This window comes from Alexandromys fortis, unplaced genomic scaffold (assembly GCF_014885135.2).
Source record: "Alexandromys fortis isolate MF-2015 unplaced genomic scaffold, M_Fortis_MF-2015_v1.1 scaffold_2_26212498_36691700, whole genome shotgun sequence".
In the NCBI taxonomy this organism is placed as follows: Eukaryota; Metazoa; Chordata; class Mammalia; order Rodentia; family Cricetidae; genus Alexandromys; species Alexandromys fortis.
The window spans coordinates 10,305,149-10,328,780 of NW_026067931.1; the positions used below are offsets into that span (position 1 = coordinate 10,305,149).

The 23,632-nt window shown below is 44.0% G+C and overlaps 1 protein-coding gene across 1 annotated transcript; it reads left to right on the forward strand.

Annotated features, from left to right (window-relative positions):
• Nucleotides 1–7,350: 7,350 nt before the first annotated feature.
• Nucleotides 7,351–12,684, forward strand: Tmem215 (transmembrane protein 215). Its single transcript, XM_050145452.1, has 2 exons — nucleotides 7,351–8,339; nucleotides 8,638–12,684. Exon 2 carries the CDS (start codon nucleotides 8,697–8,699, stop codon nucleotides 9,390–9,392), a length of 696 nt encoding a protein of 231 aa, XP_050001409.1. The 5' UTR covers nucleotides 7,351–8,339; nucleotides 8,638–8,696; the 3' UTR covers nucleotides 9,393–12,684.
• The last annotated feature ends 10,948 nt before the right edge of the window (nucleotides 12,685–23,632 follow it).

Sequence of the window (23,632 nt, forward strand, 5' to 3'; positions counted from 1 at the left end):
AAACGTCAAAGCCTCTAGTAATACACTTCTCCCAATAAGGCCACACCCCCTGATCCTTCTCAAGTAATACTACTCCCTGGTGGTCAAGCTTTCGAATCTATAAGGCTATGCCTATGGGAGGCATTCTTATTCAAACCATCACATCTATCTTTTGATTACGAATTCCTTATCAGATGAATGACGTGCAGGGACTTTTCTCCATTATGTAGAATAATTCACTCTACTGAATGCTTCTTTTGATAGGCAAGTGCTCTTTTGTATGATGTGATACCATTTGCCTATTTTTTTCTGCCTCTCTTCTGCAAGTCATATTAAACAGCATTTCATCTATTTTGAATTGCTTTTTGTATATAATATCAGATAAGGTTCTAATTTCACTCTTTTACATGTAAAATATTCTGTTTTTCCCAACACAGTTTGGTGAAGGACTACCCTTTCCTTATTTTGTATTTCTGTCAACAGCGCTAAAAATCAGTTAACAGTATATGGATAAGTTTGCTTCCGAATGCTCTGTTCTGTTCAGTTGTTTTGTGGGTCTATTTTTATGCTGGTGTCATAATGTTTGGAATACATAACCTATGATATAATATGATATCAGAAACCATGTCATGCTCTTGATTAAGGTGCTTTTGGATGGGGGTGGGTGATGGTTTCACATGAGACACATTTTCCCTGTTCCTGTGAAAAATTCCATTGAAAATTTGACAGAGATTTTGTAAGTCTATAGAGTCTCTTGAGAAAATGCGCATTCTTAATGATATAGAATTCTGTTCATTTGTGTATCATTCAAGTTTTCTTATCGGTATTTCACAGGTGGAAGTTTGCAGAACTTCTAACTCTTTGGTCAGGTTTATTTATAAGAATGTTATTCTTTCTGTTGCTCAATATCCTTAGTCATCAGGGAAATGCAAATCAAAACAACTCTGAGATTCCACCTTACAACTGTCAGAATGGCTAAGATCAAAAACACTGATGGCAACTTATGCTGGAGAGGATGTGGAGTAAAGGGAATACTCCTTCAATGCTGGTGGGAGTGTAAACTTGTACAGTCAGTTTGGAAATCAGTATGGCTGTTTCTCAGGAAATTGGGAATCAATCTACCTCAAGACCAGCAATAGCACTCTTGCACATATACCCAAAGGATACTCAATCATACCAGAAGAACACTTGTTCAACTCTGCTCATAGCAGCATTATTCATAAAATAGTCAGAACTTGGAAATAACCTAGATGCCCCTCAACCTAAGAATGGATAAAGAAAATGTGGTACATTTACACAATGGAGTACTACTCAGCTGTAAAGAAAGCAATGACATCATGAAATTTGCAGACAAATGGATGGAACTTGAAAAAAAAATCATTCTGAGTGAGGTAACCCAGACCCAGAAAAACAAACACAGTATGTACTCACTCATAAGTGGATATTAGATGTAAAGCAAAGGATAACCAAGCTACAGTCCACAGCCCCAAAGAAGCTAGGGAACAAAGGGAATTTAAGAGTGATGCATGGGCTACCCTAGGAAGGGGAAATAGGTAAGAACTCCTGGATAAACTGGGGGCAGGAAGTAGAGGGAAGGGGATGGGGGTGAGAACATGAGGGATCAGGATAGTTGAGTTGGGGGAGGGACCGAGAGGAAGAGCAATGAAAGAAATATCTTGGTAGAGGGAGCCATTATGGGGTTAGGGAGAAACCTGGTGCTAGGGAAATACCCAGGAATCCACAAGGATGACCCCAGCTAAGACGTCTAGCAATAGTGAAGAGGATGCCTGAACTGGTCTTCTCCTGTAATCAGACTGGTGACTAATCTAATTGTCATCATAGAAGCTTCAACCAGTAACTGATGGAAGCAGATGCAGAGATCCTGGGCCAAGCTCTGGGGGTCCAGTTGAAGAGAGGGAGGAAGGATTATATGAGCAGGGGAGGTCAAGATCATGACAGGAAACCTACAGAGACAGCTGACCTGAGCTAGTGGGAACTCATGGACTCTAGACCAACAGCTGGGGCCGCCTGCACAGCACTAAACTAGGCAGACTGCATATATAGGTGACAGTTATGCGGCTTGGTCTGTTTGAGGGGCCCCTGGCAGTGGGACCAGGATCTATCCCTGGTGCATGAGCTGGCACTTTGGAGCTTATTCCCTATGGTGGGATGCCTTGCCTCAGCCTTGATGCAAGGGGAGGGCTTGGTCCTTCCTCAACTTGACATGCCAGGCTTTGCTGACTCCCCATGGGAGGAGGCCTTACCCTTTCTGAGGAGTGGAAGGGGGGGCAGGATGATGGAAGGTGGGGGAAACGGGAAGAGGGGAGGGAAGGGGAACTGTGGTTGGTATGTAAAGCGAATTTAAAAATTTTAAAGAAAAAAGTTTATGAAAGAATTTTATTCCTTCTAAAATTGTTTTAGAGACTGGATTTTTTAAGTTTCCTTTTCATATTCCTCCTTGTTATTACATAGAAATATAACTAATTTTTATTATGATTTTGTGTCGAGAAATTTTGCTGAATTAATTTATTCATGTTAACTAATTTCTGGTGGAATCTTCAAGGCAATACATATGTGTATAGATATATGAAATATTGTGTCATCTTTAATCAGAAATTTTACCTTCTTCCTTCCTGGTTTGGATGCCTGTTTTTTGGTCCTCTGATCTAGTTGCTCAAGAAAGGACTTCTAGCCCCCTTTAGAGTAGAAGTATTGAGAATAGGCATCTTTCTCATTTCTAGTCCTAGAGGAACTAGAAGCTTCCAGCTGTTCACCACTGGATACGGTACTAAGTATGGGTTTGTCATATGTGGCTTTTGTTATGTTGGGAGTATTCTTTCTAAACTCAACCTTTGAAGAACTTTTATCATAAAAGGATGGCCAATTTATGTCTGATCTTTATAGACTTTTCCTGTATATATTATTATAATCATTTAAATAATATCCTTCATTCTATTACTGTATTGTGGCATATTTACTTATTTGCATATAGAAACCCATTCTTGAATCTCTAGTACAATCTTATTTGAGCTTCATAGTGTGTTATTTGCAGACGGATTTTTCTTTGGGCTGCCAGTTCACACACATACACAAAAAAAAAGGCAGCAAGATTTATTATTATTTAAGAAAGCTCGGCCTTAGCTTCAGTTTGTTCCTAACTAGTTCTTATAACTTAAAGTAACTCATATTTCTTAATCTATGTTCTTTTGTGTGATTCAGTTACTTCCTCTGCACTGCCCATGCTGCCTTCTCTGCATCTGGCAGGTAACTCTGCCTTTCTTCTTCCCAGAGCTCTCTCTGTTCAGAAGTCCCTGCTATACCTCCTGCCTAGCTATTGGCCATGTAGCTTTTTATTAAACCAGTCGCAGTGGCACATCTTCACACAGTGTAAAGGAATATTTCACAACAGTTACTGAATTCAATTTGCTAGTATTTTGTTGGGAATGTCTCCATCCACGTTCATCAAATATGTTGCCTTGTAATTGTCTTTTCTCATGGGGTAGCTTTGACATTAGGGTAATTCTGCACTCGTAAAATGGTCTTGAAAATGTTCTCTTCAATTTTGAGGAAGAGTTTAAGAAGGATTAGCATTAGCTTTTCTTTAACCATTTGACAGAATCCACAGAGAAACCGTTGGAGCATGGAATTTTCTTTGCTGGGGATACTGAGTACAGATTCAGTCCCTTACCTGTTGTTATTGGTCTGTTTATATTCTTTGGTTTATTGAGATTTTTTTGATAACTTAATCCTGGGAGGTCACACGTTCTAGGGATTTATCCATTTCTTTGGAGTTCTTTTCTCTTTCATGCTGAACATAAGTGTAACCAATTTGTTTCTCTTTTTAAAGGACCTAGTGTCAATTTTATTAAAACTTTCAGTTTTAGTATCTATTTCTACATTTGCCTTTATTATTTATCCCTTCAACTAACTTTGGATTTAGTTTGCTTTTCTCCCCTAGTATCTCGATGTGTAAAGTTGGGCTGATTAACTCGGTCTTCCCTCTTTTTTCCTATAATATGTAGCTCTATAAACTTGCCTCTGAGAACAGTTTTGGCTGTATACTGTAGACTTTTATATGGCATTTCAATTTTCTTTGCCTCAAGATACTGTTTTCGAGTCCCTCTTTGAACCACTTGTTCAGGAGCAGGTTGTTTCATTTTCACGTAATTGTGAATTTTCTAATTTCCCTCCTTATTGAATTCTGGCTTTATTCTACTATAAATGTAGTAAAGTCTTGATAGGATTGCAGCCTTCTTAAATAAATTCAGTAAGCCTTGTGGTTTAACACATGATCTATCCTGGAGAATATGTACGCGATGAAGGAACACATAGCCTGGTGCGATTGGATGTGATGGTCTATGTATGTGTGCTGTCCCTTCTGCTGTCCGGGTCTGCTGCAGCTTTACCGCTTTACTATTGTTCTCACTAGACAAAACTCCCAGTCTTCATCTTCCAGTTTCCAGAAGCCCCACAAACCAGGGTCCTGTAGCAGTAGGGAAACTGAGGGGGGAAGATGTGATGTGGAGTAAGGAGGCCCCTGAAGGGAGATGAGTCCAGGGTATGCACTTCACTGCCAAACATGTGGTTGGCTCCATGCCTTTGTCCCTATGCTACAAAACTGGCATCAGCCTAACGGTGACTTTGTAGCGCCTAGAAGGAAGACACAGAACACGCCAAAGCGTGTTGACACGTGTTGACACGGCGCCGTGAGCACACAGACACTGATATTCAGGGTCTCTCACGGGCACCTTGTAATCTGTATCGCTCTAACCCACGTGTATGTCTTATTCTCTGTAGTTCTAGAGAGGCACGCTGGCTGTCCCGCCCGTCTGCCCGGTCCCTAGCACAGCACCATGCACATCATAATCACTCAGGTACAAATAACTGAGGAAAGTTAAAATGAAACTTTCTGAATTTTATCTGTATAATAGAGTCAGGGTAGCCACCAAATCCCAGCATGCCAGGACTTGGGAAGTAGAGTGTTCCTTGTTTCCTCCCCAGACACCCACTTCCTGAAGCCTTGTTTTGTTCTCTGAATTTTCTCTTACAAGAGATGCTTTTGTTCATGATTGCACACCTGCACGGGATTGCAAGAACTGCTTAAAGTGTTAGAATTCTGGCGCTATCGGTCCACATGGGCAAGAAAGTAAATATGGAGATGCCTCTCTATCCCTGAGTGATGACTCCCATCTCCACCCACTGTCTGTGCTGATGTAGGCAAGAACACCTGCCGTCCAGAGACCATCTCAAGGTACTCCCGGGAAAGACTGGCTTGGAGAATGAGCCTTATAATTAAACAGTGATTGGGGTTTCCTGTGGTTTTATGCCCAGGTCTTACCCAGTGCCTAAGGAGATGAACTACATGGCTTAAGAGGCAGAATGGAATTCACTGTTTCAACAAATAAGAGGAGGCCTTTGCCTGACAGCCCTGCTTTCGTGAGAACCCAGTTGGATTTCCAGCACTATAGTTGGCATATCTGCCCAATACTGACGTCAGTTCAGCCCCTCAGAAGTGGCTGCCAAAGAACTGAGAAAGAATAGAGCTAAGAAGGGGTTCAGCCAATTTCTCCTCCAAATATTTCCTCCATCTGAGTCCAGTGGCAGATTAGAAGCCTCACCAGTGAAACCTGGTGAAGGAAAAGGGCCAAGATAACACCCAACCATCTCCTTTTCTTGCAAGAGAAAAGACTTATAAATGAGTTGTGTCTGAGAACCTGTGTGTTCTGGTGTCCTTTTCTGTTGTCTATCCTGAGAGAAGTCATGGCAGGGACTCAAAACAGGAACCGGGAGGCAGGAACTGAAGCAGAAACCACAGAATAGAGCTGCTTACTGGTTTGCTCTCCATGAATTACTCAGGTATCTCGTGGATTTCTCATTCAGCCCAGGACCATCTGCGCAGGGGTGGCACTAGCCACAGTGGACTGGACCCTCCCACACCAATCACTGCTCAAGGAAACACTCCAGTCACCTTTCCCATCAGCAATCTGAGGAGGACACTTTCCTTGGGGTTTCCTCTTCCCGGATGACTCCAGTTTGTGTCAAGATAACAAAAATATAACAGGCACATTATGTCTGTATGTCTGTGTATCTGATCTGTGTATCATGTGTACAGGTTCGTGTGGGGTATACACATGTGCTTGCCACCTGGGTGTGAAGGTCAGAGGTTGAAATTGGGTGATTTCCTCTATTGGGCTCCACCTTATGATCTGAGACAGGGTTTCTCACTAAACCCGGTGCTCATGCATTCAGCTAAGCCAGCTAGCCAATGGGCTCCAAGCATTGGAGTCTCAATCCCCAGTTCTGGTATTTAGGACACGCTACCACACCCAGCTTTTAAGTGGGTGCTAGGCATGCAAAATGGAGTCACTATGTCTGTAAAGTAGGCACTGTACCAACAGAACTATCTCCTCAGCCCTGTATATAAATTTATTTAAAGTGAGATCTCAGAAGGCATACAGGTGGCAGGCAGGGAATATCAAGAAAGCAAGTGAAAATAATACAGCTCAGTTCAAGCCAGGAGGACCAGAAACTCACTCTGAGCAGTGACTGGTCTAAAGACCATGGGGAGGGGGGGAACACACCCTAAACCTGGCTCTATAAATTCTAACTGGGACTGCGAAGTGTTCCTCCTTCATTAGCACAGTCTGCTGTACAAAACATCGCAGGAAGGGGGGAACTTAAAACACCCCACCAAGGAAGAAATCCCAACTATCGTGATGATCTTTTTACGTGTATGAGTGTTCTGCTGCCTGCCTGCTGCCCACAGAGCCAGAAGGCGGCGTTGGGTGCCCTGGGCCTGGAGTTAGAGACCGTTGGGAGCCACCGTGTAGATGCTGGAAACTGAACCCAGGTTCTCTGCAAGATCAGCAGGTGCTTTTAACTACTGGGCCATCTCTCCAGCACCGTGATGCGATTTTTTTTTTTAAACTAATGTACTTTCACTGTACTTGGCCCTTTTTGCCTGACAATATGTGCCCACTGGAATGACTGTTATGGGGGAAATCAGCCATGGTAGAAAACTAAAAGGAGAAAATTTGGAAAGAAGAAGGGACTCAGAGGAAGAGAGAGTAATGGGGATGAATATGTTCAAAATATACCAATACAGGTGTGAAAATGTCACCATGAAGCCTAATATTATGCATAACTAATATGTGCTAGTAAAAACAAAATAATAAAAAATAACCTTAAAAGAAGAGGAAACCTGGGATGGTGGAGTGGCTTAAGTAGGGTCAGGGAGAAAGCCAGAGGACTTAGGAGATGAAACTCCAGGGGAAAGAAAAACAGCTTCTAGTTCCAACTATGCTGTTGGCGTACAGGATATAAGGAGCTCACTGAGAAAGAGAAGCTTGGAGGACGGGTGAGTTCCTGCTGGCATTTGAACGTGAGCTGTCTGAAGATGATCCAAAGAACAATATCAAGCAGGCAATTGGATGCTATAAGCCGGAAGCTGAGGGAACAGGACGAGTGAAAGAGGCTGAGAAGCCTTGCCCCACTGGGTGCCATTGGAACCATGGCTGTGGGACTGAGTTTCCAAAGCCATCTTCTGTCAAGGGCAGAACTGGGTAGCGGAGGAGCCTCTGGTGACTCCTAGAAGCAGGCAGGTATTAGCGCTCCTACAGTCGGGCGCACTCCTGGGGTGCTCAGGTCAGGCGGGAACAGAGTGCGACCCGGTTCCTTCGAGGGCACCTCGCGCCTCGAGGAGCTGCCAGGGAGAGGGGTATGGGCAGCCCCAGAGCACCTGGCTGCTGTCGGGGCAGAGGCATCTCTCAGGTCTGGAACTGGCCAAGGCAGCAAGTCCCCTTTTCACCTCCCGCTGGCCCCGGAGCCCTCAGACCCAGAATTTGGAACCCAGACTCGGACGTTGCACCGGCTGCCTCGTGGGCAAGAGGATCTGCTCTCCCTCTTAGGGCAGCGGCTTGGACGCGATTGGACCCGCCCGCCTGCTTGCTGCTCTGGGACGAAAGCCCCCGGAGCCTGCTTGGCGTGACCACCCGGCTCTGACCCCCTCGCGCCCCCGCGCGTCCATCTCTGTTCCCAGAGCGATGTAAGTGATGTAAGGCGGCCAGGCTCGCGCGCTTTCCTCCTGCCGGGACAGAGTCCTCCCTCCTCGCCGGTGGCAGCGCTGCGCGCCCACTCTGCTCGCTGCGCCAGGCTCTGCTTCCAGAGCTCCCGAGACCTACACGCCAAGAGCCAGGCTGGGAAAGACCCTCCTCCTCTGTCCCACCTCCTATGTGCGGTGTCGGTGGAAAAGCCAGGCTCGGCTCTCAGAACCTAGGGAGAGGATCAAGGGACAGCCTATACGAAGGTTTCTGGAGACATTCCGGCTCTTCCCATTTACGGGAGGTGACAGGAGCCTTCAGGTAACTCGGTGACCCTACTTGGTGCACGTTGGTGTGAGAGAGACAGGGTTGCAACAGTAGATGGGGAGGGGGAGGATAGGGGGAGGAAGGGAGGGAGGGAGGGAGAGAGGAAAAGAGGGGAAAGACAGGAGGAGGAGAGGACAGGAAAGAGAAAGAGAGAGAGAGAGAGAGAGAGAGAGAGAGAGAGAGAGAGAGAGAGAGAGAGAGAGAGGTTGAAAGAGTCTTTCAGAGATAGCAAGAAAGAGTTGGTGGGTGGGAAGTTGTGAAATTTTTAACCCCTGTGGTTTCACTTCCACAGAGGAGAGAAGGGGTGCTCCCTGGCTACCAAAGCAGCTCCCAACCTGAATGGAGTGAAAGATGCGGCCTGATGACATAAATCCGCGGACTGGGCTGGTGGTGGCCCTGGTCAGTGTTTTTCTGGTCTTTGGCTTCATGTTCACTGTCTCTGGCATGAAGGGGGAAACTCTGGGGAACATCCCTCTGTTGGCCATCGGGCCAGCCATCTGCCTACCAGGCATCGCAGCCATTGCCCTGGCCAGGAAAACCGAGGGATGCACCAAGTGGCCTGAGAATGAGCTCCTCTGGGTCCGCAAGTTACCCTGTTTCCGGAAACCCAAGGACAAGGAAGTGGTGGAACTGCTGAGGACCCCGTCAGACCTGGAATCCGGCAAGGGGAGCTCAGATGAACTGGCTAAGAAGGCAGGCCTCAGAGGGAAGCTGCTCCCACAGGGGCCAGGTGAGGTGCCTATGGCCAGCTCCATTACCACCCCCACCCCCACAGAGGAAGCAGAATGCCAGAGTCTAGTCCAGAGTGGGCGTCAGGAGGAGACGTCCAGATATCTGGATGGCTACTGCCCCTCGGGCAGTTCCCTCGCCTACAGTGCCTTGGACGTCAAGGGCTCAGCTGACCGCCCAGAGCCCGAGGACAGCATCTTCTTTGTACCCCAGGACAGTATCATCGTCTGCTCCTACAAGCAGAACAGCCCTTATGACAGATACTGTTGCTACATCAATCAGAGCCAAGGCAGGTGGGACCACGAAACAATAGTCTGATCTGAGCAGCCAAGGGTCCCGTGTTGACAGACACGTTGCTACACTCAGCTCCCAATGGAAGAAAATCTCTGCTCCAACAGCCTTCGTACACTTAGAAACTGGCATGGTATGTGATGGGGTGCAGACCTCTGGTGCCTAATACTTGTGTAAATACGCATGTAGGGGGCAGATTTTAGGGACGAGCTGAGGTTTACTTCTCTTTAGGGAAGAGGAAGTAAATAGGGGGAAAAAGTTCCATTTGCTTCTGAACAATTTAAACAATGTGGAATGCTTTGTAAAGCAGCCCCCAAAGAGCTAGAAAGCCCCTGGTAACAGTCAGGGCATCTAGAGCCAGGTATCAAAGGATGCAGGGCTGTCCACACAGAAGCTGGCTGCTTGTGCCTGAAGAAAGGGGAGGGAAAGTTTGTGATCCTTTATACAAAATGAGTTTTGCCTGTTGAAAAGCTTTTCATGTATGGCAGCTGCTGGGAGAAATAAAAATCAAGACAGAATAGGTAAACCCTCCTCCTTAAATGGGTTGGATTTTGGAGGAAGGGGACTTAAATATAGCTGGAATGTATAATTGAGTCCTGGATGCTAACAAGGTCACTTTTCAAATAAAGTGTTGATTCTGTTATGTGAAAAGTTATTATTTCAGATGGCTGTGTTACGTCTTAAGCTCTTCATTTGTGTCGATTTGCTGGAACTTTATCTGAAGTTTTTAAATATTTACTAACATTCATGTATTTCCTTACCAGGTGCAAAATGACTTGATGTAATATTTTCATAGATTAGAATTTCTTTTTATCAAGACAAAACAAAACTTACACACACACACTATATATGTCTCTCTGTCTTCAACATTTCGTAGAGGCATGTACTAGGAATTACTATATGCCTTTTAAAACATGAAACTGCAAAGGGAATTAACTAGTCCTGAACATTCTGAAAACTCTGAATGAAATGCAATGGTCATAAGCCTCTGGAAATGCTGTCATGTGTACGTTTGATCAACAACCTCCCGCCCCCAACCACGACTGTAAATGCCAATGAAACAAGAGTTCATTTATAAGATTGAATTGAAGCTGATATTTCATTAAGTTCACTGGACCAGTAAAATTTACATGATAAAAATCTCAGTATTTCCTATTTTGTGGCTGAGGGAAGAAACATTGTAATAGTATCCTAAAATTTACTTCCTGTTTTTCTTGCTTAATTGCAACCGATAAGAATAATCAGCTGAAATGTCATTTTACCCCTCTTGTAAGAATAAATGCATTTATAGGAACAGTGACAGATTTAGTCTTGAGAATTAGGATTATTTTATACTCTTCAATGAAATTTAATTCTAATTATTATGCCAAATAGTTTTAGTCACCCCCCAAAAGGTGACTTGAGGACAAAAAAAATGGGGAGCTCATCTCTTTTATGTATTTGAAGTTCAACTCTGTGATTCTTAGGTCAACCGTCCTTAAGAATTATACTCGTAAAAGTCATAATTTTTGAATGATGTTTGAGATCAAAAGTATGTCATCTTTTTAGTCAGGCCTCAATGTCTGGAAATGAGATGCTTGATCCTGGACAGAGTTCATCTTCCAGCTCTTCAGTTTCCTACTCTATGGAAGAGGAATGGGGGAAAGAAAGACTGATTTACTCTAAATTGTTTGCCGCATTCATTCCCAGGTAGCATATTCTAAAATAGTAAATCAAAGGGGATTACTGTATGTTGCAGCAAGTAAACTACAGCAAAATGCATGCCCATGTTATGCAATACATGGTCAAAGCCATGCAATGTGGATTAAATTGTTACTACTCAAAAGAATTCTATAGATATATGAAAGCAGATGTATTCCATTACTAAATATTATCTATTAGACACCAATGCATTCCTGGGCACTGAAACTGAAAATATGGAGGGTAAGATATTTTTGAAGAAAAAAAAATGTTTTAATGTTGATGCAAGCCGAAGCAATGCCATACAGCTTTGCAGCCCATGGGCCTGACGCAGGACTGTGGTGGTGAGGGGAAGTTTCCAAAGTCTCAATAGCTGTTTCAAAAGCAGAAAATACGATTTATATAGAGAAGGTTATTGGAAATGCAGTAACAAAGTTTTCCCCCATGCTTGCCACTGACATGCTTGCTTGCATTGTCAGAAGCAAGAGGGTAGAACAATGCTTGTTTGGGCTCAGCAAGTCCTCCATGGGTCTGAGGAGAGAGGACTGGAGTGTCCGCTAAGGTCTGAAATTTGGGGAAGTTGCCTTCTGGAAACAGTTTAGAATTTTTCACATCATGTGTACGTGTGTGCACAGAGTCCCGTTTCCAAGTCAAGGGTCAAATACTGACTTAGAGATATAAGCTATTTTTAATCACATTTTCAAGTTGCATTTCAGGAAAAAAAAATTCTTCCATTTACCTATTTAAAATACAGAAGCTATCTAAGTATACTTTTGTGTGTGTTTTCCTGTGCTAAATGAATTGGTTTCAGATGTTGAGCTGGGAGATTTAACCTTCTTCACCCAAAGAATAAAATGTGAGTTGTGACTTGTGTGGATTTTTCTTAGCATCTTCCACTGAGCCACCCCCTCCTCTGTGCTGTGAGGCGGCCTGTGTCCTAATCAACACTGTGGTTCTATTCGAAGTGAACCTGTTGTTCTTTTGAACAGCGATATAAGAAAGGGGACAAAGGTGTCCCAAGCCCTTAGAGGAAAAGGGAACATTCCACTCATTCAAACCTACAGCCTGAGAAATTACTAATGTTATCATAAGAAGCAAGAGGGCTGTTCCTTGACTCCTTTAAGAACTCGCAAGCTGCTAGAAATCAAAATAGGCACTAGTTCCTCTTCCTTTGCTATTAAGTTAAAATACTCATTTTCCACTTAATGCAAGGTAGGCATTCTACTTTTGAAATGTCTCCATTCAACTTCTCTTGCTGTGTGTCCCTACTTAATTAGGACCACAGGTTCTTTCCCCATCTGCCTATTTCTCGATTCCTAAATGTGAATTCAGCCAAGACACACAAGCTGGAGCATTGGACAACTGTTTCAAGATTTACTCTCTGTTGCGACCATTCTGGGGGAGGGATCCAAGTACAGTTAGGTTCGGGCTCTCCTCCAGCTCAGCTTATCAACTGCTCCGAAGTGTTCTCAGTACTGTGGATCCTGACATCTACTGAGCAGACACACACAGAGGAGGAGGGAGGGTTAACGACGCTTCTCTCCACAGGTTCGGATGTCTGCTTACTAGGGGCGGCCCTCTGTGCCCACGGCACTGACTGCTGAATTCACTATCTTTGCCACCATTGTGATTTTTATCATATTAAAGAAAAATATCCTTGCTGGGCATGGCAGTCATGGTTCTGTAATCCCATCACTTGGGGGGAGGGGGGCAGAGGCAAGAGCATCAAGAGTTCAAAGTCATTCTCACTGTGGATTGGGGGACAGCCTGGTCTGCAGGAGACCTATTGAGAAAGGGAAGCTGCATTCGAGAATCCGGATTCCTAGCATCCTAACAGAACTGCTTTATTCCTATCTCGCTGCCTCATCTTCCAAACAGGTCCACATGCATATGCGGTGTCATGATTATAGCAGCCTGCTTTTATTTTTCTCATCTCCCTTAAATAACCCCTGAGCGTGCTCCCCCTTTCTGTGTGTTATGATCATCAGTTAATAACTGTAATAAGCCATTTTGGTGGTTCCATAATCCATCATGCCAACCTTATTGCTGACCATATATATATATATATATATATATATATATATATATATACACAGTATTATGGATGTTTTTTACCATCTGGCCACAGAAATGAAAACTCACCACTGACAAGCTGTCTCCTTGCAGAGGGGGCAGAAATATGTAACTGTTCATATTGCTGCTCATCTCCTCTTCACACACATAGCTCTAAGACCCAGGGTGGAAGGCAATACGATGTTGCTCCAAAACGCCGCTTCTCAACACTAGATTATAACAAGGTCGGCCTTCAAAAGCACAATGTCCAGCAAGCAAAAAATAAGTGAATAGGCTTAATTGATGGTAATTTCTAATATTCCAAAGCAGTTTTCTTTTCTTTTCTTTATTCCGAAAAGCGAGTGAGCCCACGCACCAGGAATAAATCCTGGTCCCACTGCCAGGGGTCCCACAAACAGACCAAGCCACACAGCTGTCACCCACATTCAGAGGACCTAGTTTGGCCCCACGCTGTCAGTCCAGAGTCTGTGAACTCCCACTAGCTCGGGTCAGCTGTCTTTGTGGGTTTCCCCATCATGGTCTTGACCCCTCTTGCTCATATGATCCCTCCTCCCTCTGAAAGTTAAATGTGAAGATGTTTTTTTTTCTTGCAATTGACCACTTCTTATTTTCATAGAAACGGGCAACTGTACGTAAGTCTTCAGCCTGAGGCAAGACCATACGGAGAAAATTTGCTTTGAAACTCATCTTCATATAATTCAGCAGAGTGTGGGCAGTCACCTGCTGTGCTAGCGAGCTGACCACCGGAACCGCTCCAAAAGACACACTCTGATGGCTCTCTCGGCTTCCTCACACGCTATGTGGCAGCTTCCTTTATTTAAATGTATTTTAGAAGATTTATTCATTTTGGTAACTTTTGTCTCACTCATTTTTTGTTTGTCTCTTTTGATTCTTTTTACTTTATTTTTTGTTTGTGAGAGAGAAAGAACATGAAGTTGGATGGATATGGGGGTGGAGAGGATCTGGGAGGAGTTAGGGAAGGGAAAATATATAAAACTTTTTGTATGAAGAGATTTTATTTTTAAAAGTTGGGTGATAAGATAAAATTTAGCTGGTGATGTAGGAACCGTGCATGTAGCCATGGAGCACGCACAGAGGTTGGGGACAGTTCGTAGAAGTCAGTTCTCTCCTTCCACCATGTGGATCCCAGGAATCAACTAACACCAATAGGCTTGACAGCAAGTGCCTTTACCCACAGAGCCATCTTGCTGGCCCCTGCAGCAGCTTCTTGATTTCCCAGCTACAACCTGCAACTGGCCACCAGAGCCTTTGTCTAAGAGCTCCCTGGGGAAAAAGAAGATATTTCCTTCCTTTCCTCATCTTTCCCTCTAAAATGCATCCTGCCCTTGCTGGGTGAAAACTCCAAATGGCATCATTTAGTCACACTAAAAGCCTATTTCCCTTTTTATATTAAATATAATCAGCAATAATGTGGACTGAAATAGGCTTCTGTGGGTCGAGATCCTAATCTCTGTTTGGTATACTGTTCCCCTGGAGGAACTACCTCCTGATATCACAAGGGAACGAGACGTACCTTTGCAGAACACCTCCCTCCCTCCATGGTTGACCTAACTCCCCTCTCTCCATGTTTGACCTAACTCCCCTTCCTCCATGGTTGACCTAACTCCCCTCTCTCCATGTTTGAACTAACTCCCCTCTCTCCATGTTTGACCTAACTCCCTCTCTCCATGATTGACCTAACTCCCCTCCCTCTATGTTTGAACTAACTCCCCTTTCTCCATGTTTGACCTAACTCCCCTACCTCCATGTTTGACCTAACTCCCCTCTCTCCATGATTGACCTAATAATTGCCATCACCTGATCCTCTGGGTCAGCGGTTGACCAAACACACAACAAGAACTGTGAAATCCACCTTTTGAATTTACAACCAGAAACAAAAGTAAATCAGTGATAATCGTGTTAGTATTACAAGTATATAAATAAAATAGAAACCCCAGCATTGGCCACTGGCCCTCTGCTAAACTATTCTCGCTTAACCGCATCTTCGAGGTAAAGTGACTATTCTCTCAGGTTGGTAGTGGGGAGCTGGGCTGCCAGCTCCCCCACCTCATCCCCACCCCAGCTCCCAGGGAAGTTCTCTTTCCACACGGAGACTGTGGTTTGTAGCCCAGAGAAGCCCAATTGTTCTGGAAGAGGATGATAGCCTTGCTCAGCAGTTCCCATGAACACTACTTAAAGCCGGTCTTAATAACTTCTAACCTATATAGATTGTCCTCTGAATTTTCCCCACTATCTGACTAGATAAAACGTATGTGAATAACTCTTTCCCTGAGCCATAGGGACCACTGAGATCTTGAACAAGACAAGACATCCTTTGAATACGGGGAAAGTGTGAGATTTTCCAACCCTGTAACGGAACATCTGACACAGGACTGTCCCGGCTCGTGCTTTCAGAGGCTTAACCCCATCATGGTGTAGCGGGCAGCATGCATCACAGCAGCGAGAGGACAGAGGGAAAACTTCCTGTCTGCGCACTTTCTCCTCTTCTCTGGTTCTATCCCAGCCCCAGCCAATGGGATTCCCCGCCCACACTCAGAATTGATCTTCTCCCTTAATCATCTCTGCAAATGTGTTCACAGGCATGCCCAGATGCAAAATAATAATAATAATAAAAGGGAGACGCTGGAGAATTCTGACACACTTTAAATAACTAAGAAAGCACAAGTGTATATTTAACTTTAAAGTTTATTCCAATGAGCAAGAAATTTAACTAGAAATACCTTCCTGCTAGACATAGTTTAAAATAAAAAACAGAAAACAGCGAATAAACAAGATCAAATGGGTTAAAAATGATGAGGAAAATGTGATACACATACACAATGAATATTATTTAGCCTTAAATAAATAATAGAGCAAATGGTAGAATAAGCATGAAAAAGTTAAAAGAATACAAAGTGGATAATATCAGCTAAAATTTTAGAAAGATGAAATGAATAAAGTTAAATGATCTTAATCCATAAACTCAGCCAAAATTTTCCACCGAAAGAGGAACGTGCTATTAAATGCACGAACTAAGACACCACTGCATGGTTTAGGGAGAGGCGAAAACCCAGGAAACTGAGGTTGCACTCAAGTCCCCTCCCAGGCAGGATTCCCTCAGGGTCGGATACAATTGTTCAGACTTGGCTGTTGGGGTACTCCGCTGATTTTGTGACTATGACTCCTGAAGTACAGACAATAAAATAAAAACAGACTAAGGAGTACATTAAATTAACAAGCTCTAGAGCCAGTGAGATGGCTCTGTGGAGGAGGCTCTGGGTTCCCGAGTTCAGTCCCCTCCTGGACAGCCCACATGGTGGAGGAAGAGAGCCAACTCCATACATGTGACATGGCTCACACATGCACACACACTATAAATAAATAAATAAATGAATAAATAAATAAATAAATGTTCAATTTTTAATTGCTTCTGCACAGCAAAGAAAGCGATCGTCAGAGCAAAGAGATAGTTTATGTAATGGGAGAAAACGTGTTTATCATACATCTGATGATAAATCAGTAGCCGAAGTAGATACAGCACTCAACCTACTCGATTCCAGAAAACAACTGCCTAAAGTTAGAGGAAGGGCTTACTAGACATTTCCTTTTTGAAAAGTATAAATAGATAACAAATGTATATATGGAAAATATGCTCAAAGCCACTAATCACCAAAGATGGACACATTCAAACTAAAGTGATATACTACATTATACCTGTCAGAATGGCTGCTGAAATTGGCGAATGCTATCAAATGTTGGAAAGGATGTGGAGAAGGAGGAGCACTGTATATTGTTGATGAGAATATAAATTATCTGTTATGTAGAACTACATGAAGTATCTCCAAAAAAGTAAACGAGTTAACATATGACCCAGGCACCCCTCTACTGATTGTAGATGCCAAGGAGCTGAAACCAAGCGTCTATATCTAGCTTCATGTTCCTTGTAGCATTTTTCTCAATAACCAAAATGTGCAACCAAGTTCAGTGTCCAACAATGGATGGACCAATTGTTTAAAAGTTACACACACATGATAGAATATTATTCAGCCTTAAAATGGAAGCATTCAGAAAAACCTAGAGAATGTTATGATAAATCAGATAATCCAGGTATAGAAAGACAAACTTATGTATGGAATCTAACAAGTCAAGTTTATGAAATGGCATCTGCAGAATACCATTGATGGGGAATGCACAGCAAAGATGTTGACCAGGAACACAAGTTCAGTTAGGAAGAACATATTTCTAATCTCCGTCTCCTTTCTCCCAGCATTCAGTTTAGTTTTCCTTGCCCAGCTAAGTTCTGCTTTTCTATAGGCCCAAAGCAGTTTCTTTATTAATTAACCAATAAAAACAACACATAGACAGAAGGACCTCCCACACCAGTCTCTCCTCTACAGGAAAGTTTAGTTAGTCCCAGAGTCCCCAGGCAATTCCACTGTCAGAGAAGAAAAGATCAGAAGCAATCTGCCAGGCCTCGCAGTCTACAGATAAAGAAGTCCTAGGCAGTTCAATTATTCCCAGCACAACTAAGAGAGGAACCTTAGACCCAACTTAACTAGGACTTGAAGCTTTAACCAAATCTGACTTTAAGAAGAAGTCAAAGAAGTCAAATCATCCCTGCTTGCAGATGGTCTGGCACTACACTTAGAAGACCCCAAGACTCCAAGGTGCTCCGGGCTCCAGAAGAACCAACAAAGTCCTCACCTCACAGAGGCAGCCTTACAAAGACAAATTAGGCACATTTTTTTCTCATATACAAACTTAGGAGGTGGAGGAACAACGTGGAAAATTGGTAGGGCTAGTTGGAATGTGGAAGGGGAAAGGAAAATAAGAAAGGAAGGATAACAGAGGGTGAGTGTGACCCACGCAAACATCCTATGCAGGTATGGGTGTGTCGTCATGAAACCCGGTGCTTCATGTGACCAGAAATTTTTTTCTAATTAAAAAAGAATTAAATCAGCAAGTAACTGTTTGCTTTGGTTCTATTTCTGGAACAAGTTTCATTCCCACTTGGGGACAAACAACTAATTGGACAAAGCCGTCCCCTTTCCCAAACAATTGTTCTGCTGTGGCAAGGACTGGAATAACTCGCAGCTTTTTCTGGAAGTGTCTGATGGAGAACCAGCTTCTGAAATCACCAGGTCTCTGGTCCTCACTCCCGACAGGCTGAGACATGGGGGCATGTCTTCCATCACAAAGAAGCAGGGTATTAAGGATGTCAAACTCATTTACTTCTTTCTTTTCCGTGTCTCAAAATTCCTCAGCTGCTTTGACTTTACAACCCTTCCTATGCAGCATGTCTGCCGCTTTAAAGACTGTGCCACTGAGTGTTTTTGTTCCCTGAGATGCGACTGTATGTTTTATAGCGAAAGGTCTCAATATGCATATAGGCAAGGGGATAGAGAGTTAGACAAAGTCAATCAGTCATTTTCTGTCCATATCTCCAACACCCTGGATATCTCCTGGATACAGTGGCTCTAAGTAAATGCCTATTGATGAGAGAAAATAGAATTCCTTAGGACCATTTGTTACCATGCGCCCTGACCAAAAAGCGATGTATGCAGCAGCCCCTGGGGCTTCAGAACCAGCATCCAGAGAGCTGTATTTGGTGGAATCGTGTCCTAATTCCTAAATCTAGAAGAACCCATTAAAGGGAGTCAATTTTTCAGAAATCATAAAGAAAATTTCAGAAAATCTTTTTTTAAAAAATCAAAGGAAAGGGAGAGAAATTATATAATCCCAGAATTACCTGGGAAAGTGTTCTAACTGCAGAAAGAGGAGCTGAGGATCAAGACATAAGCGGTTCGGCTGGCTATAGTTTGCTTTCAGAGGTCCACTTTCCAAGGCCTCGCTTAGGCTTGCCCAATCAGAGCCACCAGGTCCTCCCCCACCCTACATCCTGAAACGATCAGAAGGAGTGTTTTGTCTGAGATGCTGTGTGAGATACAGATATGATGGAACCAGTAACTCATTGGCAATCTCTGTCTTCCTGCGTCCCAATCTCTGATTTACCCGAGACCTGCGGGGATTTTTGAGAAGGCAACTTGATGGCTCTTAAACCTGAGAGCACACAGAATCACCTGTAGCGTGTGGTAAACAAGGGTTGCTGAGACTGGTCCCAGATTCAGTAAAATTCTAAAGAGTCAGAGGTCAAGCCAGCGAGGACAGTCCTCATTCTCACGCTGTCCCTCCATATATGTGCTTCGCGAGCTCAGCGTCTGTTACAGACCCTGCGCCAGCCACGCCCACATGGCAGACCTTGAGTGAATGTCTGGCACTTAACCATTTCATCGAGTTAACCAACAAGTCAGTTTACGAAGTCCCTAGGACTGTATACTCCACTTTTCCTGATGGAAGTGGAGCCCAGTCCTCTCCCCAGCTTACCCTATTCTGTTCATGACTCATTACCTGATTGTAGATCTTTCAGGGACCAAGATATAACCCTTTGTCAAATGACAGAAGGTATGAGGGATCCTGGAGCCACCGCCTTCTTTGGGACCCTGAGATTTAGACTCTGGGTCCACATGGCAAAATCCTTGTGGTCAGATGTGTCCCGACCATTCCGGATTGGTGCCTTTCCCTGGCAACCCATTTTTTAGCTCCCAGTGGGGCCCTGGTTAAACCTTCAGCTGTGTCGAGATCGTAGGTAATGTTTCTGAACCAGGGTCCCATGGTGACTTTGAAAGGGAATCTTAGATTAGAGGTTTTTGAGGTTTCCTCAGGGATTAGCCAGAATAAGCAACACTTCACTATTGTGTGTGTGTGCACACATGTGTATGCTCCGCGTGTCCATGTATGCACATGAGGAGGCCAGAGGTTGATATCGAGTGTCCTCCTCTATGGCTCTTCGCCTTATGTTTTGAAGCAGGGCTCCTCACTGAAGCTGACTGACGTTCACTAACTAGCTAGACGAGACGGCCAGTGAGCTCCAGGGATCCACCTGTCTGCACTTCCCCTCCATCCCCCCAGCCCTAGGGTTATAGGCATAGCTGCCATGCCCAGCTTTTTGCACGGGTATTGGGGAATCCAAACTGAGGTCCTTGTGTTCACACAGCAAACTCATTACCCCCCCCGAACCATGCCCTCAGCCCTCCCTTGTACCCTTTCGACTGTGTTCCTTACGCACAAGCTCTAGTAGCCATTTTTATCCTCCCTCTCTCTGAATTGTGTCTGTGAGCTGCCCAGAGGAAAATAGAACTGTACTCGACCCCAAGATAGCAAGACAGTCATACTTTTGAAGGCCAAAGGACAAAAAAAATTCCAAGAACAAGGTTTTTTTTTCCCAAGAAATCCAGAATAAAATTAAAACCTGTTGTTTGTCATCACACTAGAACATTAAAGCTCTCCACAGACCAGCATCACTAAGGAAGCTCAGGTAGCCACCTACGAGGCAGCCTCTCACAGAAGACTGACCCACGTGTGCCAAACCACCGCCTTCCCACTCACTCCTTCTCCTCTGCCGCTTCCACAGCTGTTTCCCTTGGAAACCAAAGCAGTAGCTGCGTACAAGGAAGCTCTGTCTCCCTCCTCACTCATCAGTACCACAGACTAGCAGACTGTTTTCTTCCTCGGTGGAAACAGTTGCTGCTGGGGGAGGGTGTTCACATGGGGGGTAACATGAAAACATTATCACCTGGGGTCAGAGACGTTGTGCGTTCTGTGGGCCATTCTTCCTTGAATTTTTTCATTTTTCTTTTTCATTTTCTAAGGTAAACCATCGATTTCTCCTCTGTGCTGTAATGATTTGTGTATTAATCATTTCTGTTAGGTATCAGACTGTTTAAAATATAAAGGTAATATAGGCATCAGCTCGACATTTCCCACAGCAAAGCTTGATAAAGTCAATTGGGCCATGTAATTATCGGTTAATATGATTATAGCCTGATGAACATTTTAGCATCCAATGACTCTTGCCTTAATTATTGTTACAATTGCTGCAAAATCTTTTTTTTCCTCATTTGTTCGACATTTACCAATTGTAATTACACCCCAGGAAAGAACTTTTTCCTTCTCTTCAATTTATTTGCTCACTTATTTATAAATAAGTGTAAGGAGTTCAAGGGTTATATCTTGTACAATAGGTTATAATCTGTTGATATAATTTTTCCATCCGCTTTGAGGTATAGTTGATACGTAACTCATTTTAAATAACAGGTTACGCTTTTATGCAGAGGGTTATCATCTATCGCTATCATTTTTAAATCACAAAACAATCTCAGATTTGGCTGAGGCGCCGAGTCCTTTTTGGTTTGTTTGCAAGTTTCTTAACGTATCTCCATCCTGCTCTAAACACGTCTTAGTTGCTGTCATGATGTTTCCATAAGAAATTTTAGCTACAAAAATAAAACCGTTTAGTGTTCAACACACATGGACGTGTGTGGTAGACGCCACCCTCACCCTGCCCGTGGTCACCGTTCAGCAACAATGGTGCTCCCAAGAGCAGGAACCCTCATGGACGCTTCATCGCCTCGATTGCTTCCTGCCGAAAAGGTAAGACTTTGGCATAAACACAAAGAAGCTTGAGAAAAGATTAATATTCGGGGACATTTTACAAAATAATTGCCCTGTACTCTACAATAAAGAAACATCAGTTATTAAACTCGATGACTAAAAGTGATCACGATTACTGGAACCTAGAGACAGGACTAAACGTGATACATAACCCAGGACCAGATCCTGAAGGGGTGGGGGCGATGCATGATGTAGGACCAGAATCTGGAAGGGAGGGTCTGTTACTAAAGCGATGGGACAAGGAGAAAGACCTTTATAAAGACTGTACGAGACAACGCTCCATATCGATGGTGAGTTTCTGATTCTGACCATTGTTGTTGTTACATAAGAGAATGCTGCCACTCGGGAGAGGAGCACGGGAGTACGTGGGAGGAGAGGAGCACGGTGTCGGAACGTCAGGGAAAAAAGGAGATGGTTTGAATGTGTCCTCCAGACAGTATGTGTTGAAAACTTAATCTGTGATTCAGCATTGGCAGAAGACGGAGTTTGAAGGGTTGTGATCCCTTACGAGGCCTCTGCCCTCGTGAATGGTATTATACTCAGTTTCAAGCCACGGTTTCACTGACTTGCTCTATCTTGCGGTATTGGTCAGTTTTTGCCAATTTGAGACAAACGAGAGTCACCTGGGAAGAATGAAGCTCAGTTGAGGAATTGCCTCCAACAGACTGCCCTGTAGGCGTGTCTATGGGGTAGCTTCTCAATGATTGATGGGGGGAGGGCCCAGCCCACTGTGGGCGGGGCCACCCCTGGGCAGCTGGTCCTGGGTTGGAGAAGGAAGCCAACTGAGGAAGTCATGGGGAGCAAGGCAGTAAGCAAGCAGTGTTCTTCCGTGTTTCCTGTTTCCACTCCCGCTGGTTTCCGCCCTGACTTCCCTTAGTAATGGACTGTGATCAGGACAAGCAAGCCAAATAAACCACTTTCTCTCAAGTTGCTTTGGCCTGTGGTGTTTATTGAATAGGAAGCAAACCAGGACACTTTCTTTCCCTTCTGCCTTCTGCCAAGGGCTGATGCCGTAAGAAAACACTTGCCAGATGTGGGCAGCTTCCCAAGCTCCAGAGTTGGGAGCCAATGTTAATTTCTGTTTGTTACAAATTACCCACGCTTAAGTATTCTGTCGTAGAGGCAAAGATGGACTTAGAAGAATGAGAAAGCAGCTGTGGTTATCTGGTGAGGGCGACCCAGGAACCGGGTAAAGCGGCCCAGCTATTCTGTGCCCTTGCAAATTTACGTTTGGAATTAATATTTAATATTGTAAAATCAGTGGTTACCTGTACTTTTTGGTCTAGGGGTGAAACTCTGCAAAAAATTTTCCTTTCACGGATATTACTGTTGTTCTAATCTTGTTGATGTTTTTGTTTTTTGGAGACAGGGTTTCTCTGAGTAGCCGCGGATGTTCTGGAATTCACTCTACAGACCAGGCTGGCTTTGAACTCAGAGACCCTCCTGCCTCTGCCTCCCGAGTGCTGGGATTAAAGGCATGTGCCATCACTGCTAGGCATATGCAGCCATTTCTAAGAGAGATGTTTCACAATAAAAGTTCTGGTATTCTTTCCATCCCCTCTCCCAGGGTTCCCTGTGCCACAGATGCCGGAGAGTCGATGTAGATTTGTTCGTTGGAACTGGGCTCTCCACCCTCTGCTGATCTCTGCATTGTGTCCAGTTATGACTTTCTACAATGGTTTCCATTTGCTGTGAAGAGATTATTGATTGTCCAAGACAGAATGGTCAACCCCAAAACCATACACATACAAATGACAGAAAGAGACTTGGCAGGTTGTATTTCTTTTAGTCTTTCTTTGGACCATCAATTCCCAAATAATGACACGGAGACTTTTTATTAATTATGGCTGCTTGGCCTTAGCTTAGGTTTGTTCACAACTAGTTCTTATAACTTAACGTGTTTATTTTAATCTGTGTTCTGCCGTGTAGCTCTTTACCTCTCTTCCATATGGTTTGTCCGAATCCTCCATCCCAGGCTGGCGAAATCTGTGTGCCCTAGATTT

What these genes read in the sequence shown, in the direction of transcription:
- Tmem215 (XM_050145452.1), top strand. Translation starts at nt 8,697, where the DNA reads ATGCGGCCTGATGACATAAATCCGCGGACTGGGCTGGTGGTGGCCCTG.